This window comes from Haemaphysalis longicornis, unplaced genomic scaffold (genome assembly GCF_048455015.1).
Source record: "Haemaphysalis longicornis isolate Haplotype H1 unplaced genomic scaffold, Haemaphysalis longicornis Haplotype H1 scaffold_2, whole genome shotgun sequence".
NCBI lineage: Eukaryota > Metazoa > Arthropoda > Arachnida > Ixodida > Ixodidae > Haemaphysalis > Haemaphysalis longicornis.
In genome coordinates this window covers 266,059,865-266,067,930 of record NW_027526295.1, presented here as the reverse complement: position 1 = coordinate 266,067,930, position 8,066 = coordinate 266,059,865, and the positions used below count along the sequence as shown (strand labels likewise).

At 48.3% G+C, this 8,066-nt stretch overlaps 1 protein-coding gene across 1 annotated transcript in view; it reads left to right on the top strand.

Moving 5' to 3' along the window:
* The first annotated feature begins 1,243 nt into the window (after window positions 1–1,243).
* Window positions 1,244–8,066, top strand: part of LOC144170655 (protein Wnt-9a-like) — a 9,784-nt gene continuing 2,961 nt past the window's right edge. Inside the window, exons 1-2 of the mRNA XM_077700585.1 lie at window positions 1,244–1,584; window positions 5,731–5,969. Coding sequence (XP_077556711.1) covers window positions 1,259–1,584; window positions 5,731–5,969 — 565 coding nt within the window. The 5' untranslated portion in view covers window positions 1,244–1,258. The remainder of the gene's footprint in view (window positions 1,585–5,730; window positions 5,970–8,066) is intronic.

Genomic DNA, 8,066 nt, shown 5'->3' with positions numbered 1-8,066 from the left:
TCTCTTTTTTTCGGCGAATAAAAGGGCCGTATTCTAACAATTGAAAAACAAAAATAGCTGTGGCCGGCATCCCGATATACAGGGCAAGAAAGGACACCGAGACTTGACGAGCGTTAACCGCGCTCTTGAAACCCGATAGCCCGGACAAATGGAGAACACTATACCGGATGGACACAAAAGAACCTGCACGTCTCGCCTTTATCCCAACGACCGATCTCTCAATATGTTTTTGACAATAGCTTCCGTACAAAGAGAACGCGCTGCGGCGAGCGCGAGAAAATATGTGCTCCCACTTCATTCGAGGGAGTTTGAACAGCTTTGCAAAGCTTTCAGTTTGCAAGGTCACGCTCTCACCCAGTGGCCGTGGCAAGGCACTCCGTAATGTGGTTGGTTAGCTGCTAGATGTGTGTAGTTGCATCCCTGGGAAGAAAGACGGAGAGAAAGCAAGGGATATCGGCATTGATCATTTGATCAGGCATTAGATGAAGCCTCTGCAAAATGTGTTTCAGCTCATGCCCAACAGGCTGTCGCACTCTTTCAAAGCAGCCAGTTTTCGTTGTTCCCTGAGGCGTCCACGGGGTGCCAATAGCTTTGGGGTAGCTATGTTCCTTTGTTCAATGGCTCCATGGGCCGACTTTAAGCTTGACGGATCTTCTTGCCACGAGGGCGTGCTCACACTTATGCCTAGTACAAACCGAAGACTGGTTTCAAAAATATTACCAATATACGATGGGACTACGCTCGAACCGCGTGGTATGGGTGTTATGTCCTTACTGGAGGGTCACGAACGTCACAAACAGGCCTTTAGTTGGCGGGATAGGCAACAAAAATGCCTCCTCGCCTCCGTAGAGAGAACATCAACAGGAAAAGGCGAGTAACCAGAGAGGCCTCTGAGCCAATGCGACAAGACCGAGTCCTCCACGCCGGCCATAAATGAGCATAACCGAAGGAAGAGTCATCTCGATGAGGGAACCATGTCTTGCACTCGGATATGGAACAGATGCCGTCACCTCCCTTTGTTGTCTGTTCCTTCCGGCCTACGCGCCAGGTGACGTCGGAATTGGGAGCGTAATATCCCGGAAGGCCTCCATTCAACGCGCGTACAACACGGAGCAGCAACGCACAGGCAGGCGGCGAGGAAGAAAGACGAAGCTGCAGCGACTCACCGGCGCCTGGTAGACGCGCGTCGTTTCTCCCGACGTGCTCCGGTTACGGCAAACGTTTGCAACAAGAGAGAACGCGGCTATAGTAGCAGCACATGCTGGCTGCTGTAGCGGCGGCGGCTGCAGACAGACGCACGGGCCATGCATGGAGGAGTCAGAGGTTCTGTGCGGACGGCACACTTCCCGGGCACGTGGCCGGCGCGCATCTCAAACAATCGGGCCCACGCTCAAATGTCCTGGCGCCAGTTCCCTCTTGCCCGTGCATCGCACCGCGCGAAGTGAGCCTGGTCGGGTCGAGCGGTCTTGCCAGCGTGACATGGACTGGCCACTCGACCACGGGTCCGCCACGTGTGTCGGACATGCGGGCACTGCTCGTCTCTGTCTGCCTCTACTTCAACCATGCCACCATGGCCAGCATAGGGTGAGCGTGTATGGCGTTACGCCACATGGTTACCGCAGTTGCATGCCTCGGTCCTTTAAGATTTTGGTTCCTTCCTCTTCTTGATTTCAACAACAATCCCGATCCTCCAGACTGCAAGCCTCAAGCTATCACCCACGAAGCTATGCTCAAATCTACTATAGCAAGCAGCACGCCTACAACTGCGACTGTCATTTAACAAATGTAATTTGGCTGCTGAATAAGGGCCGCACACCCACTTTCCCCCAGTTTACCTCATTCTTCTATAAGGCAGTGACAGAGCTTTGTAATAGCGACTCACCTGTCTGATGAAGGTGAGTTTGTGTCTCATACCAGGATGGTCGCAACTCAGTAACTTGAATGATTCAGGACCATGCTGTTACAAATCCATGTGGATACATGTCGTTATCCGCAAGGATACGTAAAGTCTGTAATGATTGAAAATTTGTAACAAAACGTTTGCGGAATGACAGTGAGAGAGAGGAAAATATTATTAAGGATCAAGCGGTGGTGATCCGGAGGAGATGCAAAAATCCAGCGCCTTCTTGATGCGGGTTACCAGAAGGAACTGGTCACAACAGAAGTCCCTGCAGTTAGGGGAGACTCATAAGGACGTACTGCTTTGTTTCCGCCTGAATTGCTGCACATATTTCGGATATAATTCGGGGGAATTACCAAAGTACGTGGCTAACATCGGGGGTAGCCTCCGCAGTAGTAGCAATGAGGTAGTTCGGTCCCATGAAAGTTAGATGTGCAATCTGGTCGGGGTGAGTTGGGTGTTTGTGCCACATGAAGTAGTGTGTCTCATTGCCTAGTTAGGTCATGGAGTGGGTCTGGCACCTCTCGGTTATTCAGTTTTAAATATCTAAGTGTTTCCGGACTATGATAGACCTCGATCGCACGCGGAACACCTGGAGCCCGGATTCTCATCTTGCGGGCGAGCGACTTCCCTTTCAATTCAAAGCATTCCAAAATGACCAAGGGTCCACATGATGTCGTGTGTATATATGTTTAGAGTGCCCATTTAATAGAATTGCTGTGTCCTTTGCAACGGGTTATGTATGATTTGCCGATATGCTTCCTGTGAATCTGCGAATATAATACTGACATAGTCTGCGTGTTTGAATTTTGCGGAGAGTCTTCGCTGTGGTGCGTGACGGCCCTGGCTATGCCAGAGCCTCCATGTAAGCTGTCCATGTGGAGGGTGGCAGAACAGCTGGGTGTAGGCTTCAATTCAGGACTACGACGCTGCACTGCCTGTGTCGCCTACCCTCGCATCTACATAACAGTATACTGCCTGTCTAGGGTCCGCTCGTTCACATAACTTCCTATGAAAGAAGATATATTTGTTCTAAACCATGCCCAGATCGTCGAGAAATCTCACGTTCGTTCAGGCCAGCGCTGGTCGCCACCGCGCGCATAATTTGTACGGACGGTGCACATACAGGGTGTTGCGACGATAATTGGAACACTTTTAAAATTTTTCCTGAGCGAACCGCCGCTCTGTTCGCGCTCAAACTTGCCACAAAGGTCGCAATTTGTGGTCTATTTTGTTTGATACCGGAGCAACGATGGTACTTACCTGTGTATTCTGAAAATAAATAAAAACGATTTTCGCCTATGGGAAAATGGCGGCTGATTTGGACGTGCGAGCCAGCGCAAGTTGATGTTGGAACGGCGGAACCACCTGCAGAGTGAAACGAATGTTTGGGATTCACGTACGGAGCCAAATGGTGCAGCAGACGATCAGAAAATGCACCTAGAGCTAACAGACGATCAGAAAACCCGGTTTTCGGGCTTGCACGTCCAAATCTCCGCCATTTTCCCATAGGCGAAAATCGTTTTTATTTATTTTCAGGATAAACAGGGAAGTACCGTCGTTGTTCCCGGTGTCAAACAAAATAGACTACAAAATGCGACCTTCGTGTGAAGTTTGAGCGCGAACAGAGCGGCGGTTCGCTCAAGAAAATTTTTTTAAATGTTCCAATTACCGTCGCAACACATACGGTACCTTGAGGTAAGACAGGAAATATTTTGAGGGGGGGGGAGAGGGGGGAGGGGTGTCATTTAAAGGGACAGACAACCGATTTTTGTCGAGTATATATTCTCTATCCCAAACGAAAGGGCATCACTTAAAGCCCCTAGACAAGAAACGGTTTTGCCGATAACGCCCTAGAATTTTTTTAATCGAAATTTTTAGATCTACGAGGCGTATGTGTCCCTCCCAAGAACAATGCTGGCAATCATGACATAGAGTAGCTCGGCAGCATACTTTTGTCTGTATGCGAAATGAAAAATGATATTTAAAAACTTGTCTCCAGCTAAAAAAGTTTGAATCGCAGGCTTTCCTGTTCCTTTATGTGTGTTTTTAATGCAACGTCTATTTTGCACGAATGCGATAGGTAGACGATAGGTAGAATCTGGCTTCACGTTGTGGAGGCGGGAAGTTCAATTCTCCCCAAACGCGACGTTTTTTTTTTTTTTTAAAGCTTAAGTTGGCGTATTTGGAAACTGAAATCAATTATTTTGGCAGAACAAACGCCCCTGACTCAGGCAGAATCGTCAAACCTTCTTCACGGGGTCTGTTTACTGAACGCTGCAGTTGATTCTGGGCATGGAGGCTCAGTTAGCCACACTGAGAGCAACCTTGCGGCGGCGGGCGGCGTGTGTTTAAAATTTTCAAAATAATGTTTAGAAATACATATACAATTTAACCTTGTACAAATACTTGTGTTAAAAGGTTTTCAATACGTAAACAAACGTTTCAGCAATTACAGTAGCTGCTGGGTTTGCAGGTCACGTGACAGGGACACATATTGTAGTGTCAAGTTTCGACACTACGAACCGCCACCCTTCCGATTTCAGGAAGTTTGCTGCCGAATTAAAATTATTTCCGCCAATTTGTTTCGAAATTGCTTGTGGTTACCGGGCTAAATAAAACGCCGACTTTCATTTGGGATAGAGAACATGCACGCGACAAAAATCGGTTGTCTGTCCCTTTAAGGTTTCTTGCGAGCAATTTCTGACTTGCACCCAGTGCTTTCCGTATCGTTTCATGCGCACGTCTTCGAAAGGGTTTCGCCTTTTCTCTGCCGGCCCGCCACTAAAAAAGAGCGCAAGGTTCAACTGTGTTTCCAATGTACTAATCCGACAACTCAAACTATTTTTGAACCACTTAGATTAAAACTTTTAAATACCAGGCGGATTTATATCAAATGCGGCCAGATGTGGGGACTGTGCTGATGGCGAGAACAAGCGAGCAAGCATTTTTTTTTTACAGCGATGCTGTTATAGAATAACTCCGCCATTTTTTCCGTGCGTAGACAGAGACTCCGCTCCCCTTCTCCTCACTTTGGAACACTCTGTTCCTTAGGCCACCTGTTCGTCTCCGGTGCTTCGCATTTCGACATAAGATTGTGCATATCACCCCGAGGAAAATGTCTCAACAATATGGACAAGCATGAAGTATGTTTTTAGACGTAGTGGTTTAGAAAAGTTTTGCCCAAATAAACCTCTCGTTACAGTATTCTTCAAACTTTCGGCCGGAAGGCTGAATAAAGGGACAGACAGACAGACAGACAGACAGACAGACAGACAGACAGACAGACAGACAGACAGACAGACAGACAGACAGACAGACAGACAGACAGACAGACAGACAAGGACAGACCAAAATTTTCGGATTTAAGTAGCCCAAGAAAGACTAGCCTTAAAAAAAAAAAAGCTAACGCGCCGGAAGAAGACCACCGAGGATGATCGGGCAGCGGAAGCCATGCGTAAGAGCGATGCCCGTCGGGAACCCGAATATCGCGAGGCGGAAAACGCAAGACATTTTCGTGGCTACTATTCCGCTGAACGCTTCACCGCGTGTGGCCAACCAATGACCCACGAACAGCTCCACTGGTCATCCACCTTCAGAGAGTGGGATGGCAGTGAATTTTTGTTTTGTAGACGCTCATAAATATATATATATTATATATACTATACGGTACTATACTATACTATGCTATACTATACCATACTATACTATACTATACTATACTATACTGTGCTATACTATACTATACTATACTATACTATACTATACTATACTATACTATACTATACTATACTACACTATATCATACCGCACTTGTTGTGCCCCTCCAGCCTTCTATCAAGGTCCAAGCCCATCCTGTTGGACTCCGACCACGAGGCATCTGTGCGCCACTTCTGCCGCCACCACTGGAAGGACCCGAGGGTGCGGAGCTTTTGCGTCTCGGAGCCGGCAGTCATCCACACCATCGTGCAGGGCATGCGCACCACGGTGAAGAACTGTCTCTCGCTCTTCGAGTGGGAACGCTGGCAGTGCGACCTGCTCCGGGATCGAAAGAAGCTACTCAGAAAAGGTATGGTATAGGTACGAGTATACGGCAGCGTGTTCATTGCTCGCACAAACCCGCCGTTCCTCGTTACCGTATGCCCTGAGGAGGCAGAGGCATAGTGTATCGTTAGGTCCATAAACGATTTAATATTAAAGGGCACACTATTCCTGCCAAGATGGAGCGAGTTCGAGACGACTCAAAAAAGCCTCTGAATATGTTGAAACAAGGGGTCCGGCTTTCCAGCCTTAAAGGAACCCTGCAGCACTCTTTTCAACTTGTTTCTAAATCCTAAATGCAGGGCCCGTTTAACTCTGCCCTTTGAGGCCAGGTGGCATCTCGCACAACGTCTGACCCGAATGAAGCAGCAGACGCATCACGGAAAGGAAGATAAGAAAAGCGTTTAGACAACGGTGTCCGCGGAGACACATTTCGACCGATAAGCCATAGCCACTCGCACCTGTGTGGAGTTTCTTTACATCTATAGGTGCTTCGTTTCTTTACCCGCGATGATCCCCTATGTACCCCCACCCCCCGCCCTCTAATCGACATTTTTTTACAAATCGAGTTAAATTAGCTTTCTCTCCGATCTTCTCCATGAGCAAGAAATGTTGCTACGAACAAAGTGGTGAGGCTATCTTACATGGGGTTAGAATTGCAAGACAACACGACCAACTCAATGGCAGTTAAATCAGTTGGGTACATTGTCAGGAGAGCGCCATTCACAAGTGTTCCTTGTAAGAGCATGGGAAATGCTGTAGTCAATGCGGGTCTTGGAAAGAAACTGCAGCGAATGTTCTGGTAATGCATGCGCATAAGGTTATCTACAGGACTCCGGCTGGGCACGTCGACGCACGCCGGGCCGGCATTGCTGCCTTTGGGGGCGGAGGGGGGGGGGACGCCTATGCATTTCTCCGTTGCACAACTGGCAGTCACATTGCGATGCGTGCACACCCGCGCCGAGGTAGGGGGGACGCAAGGAGTTATGCCCACCCCTGATACCAGTGAACGGCGCAAAATTTGAAACGACTGTTTAAAAAATAGAAAAATAGTTCTTAAACTTTCGGGGGTTTAACTCGCCGAAGCTTCACCAATAGACTATGAGGCACGCCGTAGAAGAGGGCTCCAGATTAGTTTTGGCCACCTGGGGTCTTTAACGTGCCCCGAAATCTCGTCACACGGGCATTTTTGCTTTTCGCTTTCATCCGAAAACCGGCCGCCACGGCCTGGAGTCGAACCAGCGTTCTTGGGCACATCAACACAATGCCTTAGCCATCGTGCCACTGCGGTGGATAGAAACAAAAAAAACAACTAAACCCAGTTCCACCCTGTGTGAAATCTGCTGATACAACGGAGCCGTGGTTCTCTTGTGTCGTCTCGAACGCAAACTAGCGCTCGCCCGAGAACGGCAGCGCTGTCACCAGGCAAATTCTACAATTCGCACAAACGAATCGGCAACTAAACGTCAGTGGCTGAAGTATCCCTCCAACCTGCTCATGCGATACCACTGCGCCCTCTCTGGGTTTGTCTGAGAACCTGCTGCTACCCCTGCGTTACGCAAGACCTACAGTATACGGACGAAAAAACTCGACCTAAAACAGCTCCGCGGTTAAAATGGTTTTACTTGTATCCCGTACAGCCCCTGGCTTTACATTTTCTGCTGACAAGACTGCGACGGTACTGTCTCTAATATATCGCTGTATACTAAAGGTACACCCATTTTTAGGGTCAAATTTAGCGTATGTAGGATTAGTATCTGATGGAAACTTCACCTGCAACACCCTTTATTTTCGCCGCACCGAATTTCCGCGAATAGACAACTGTCCGCCGGCCGGACGGACCATAAAGAGGAAAGTGCAAGTATAGTGTTAGTCTCTAGGTTATGTGGCGCCGGTTTCGCTAAATTTTGTGGGTGACCAATCCAGTGGTTCCTGAAAGCTTCCACTCCTTTGTGGGCATGTTCTGCTAGCAGTGCTCACGCCTTTTCTTCATTTTTCTGATGCCATTATACGAATACGGTGAAGCTTGGAAGATGGTGAGCAAATTGGTGACGAAAATTTTGACAAAGGGTAGCTTCAGCCTGGTGCCATCGAAGACAATGAACTTCTGGGTGACAAAGGTGCA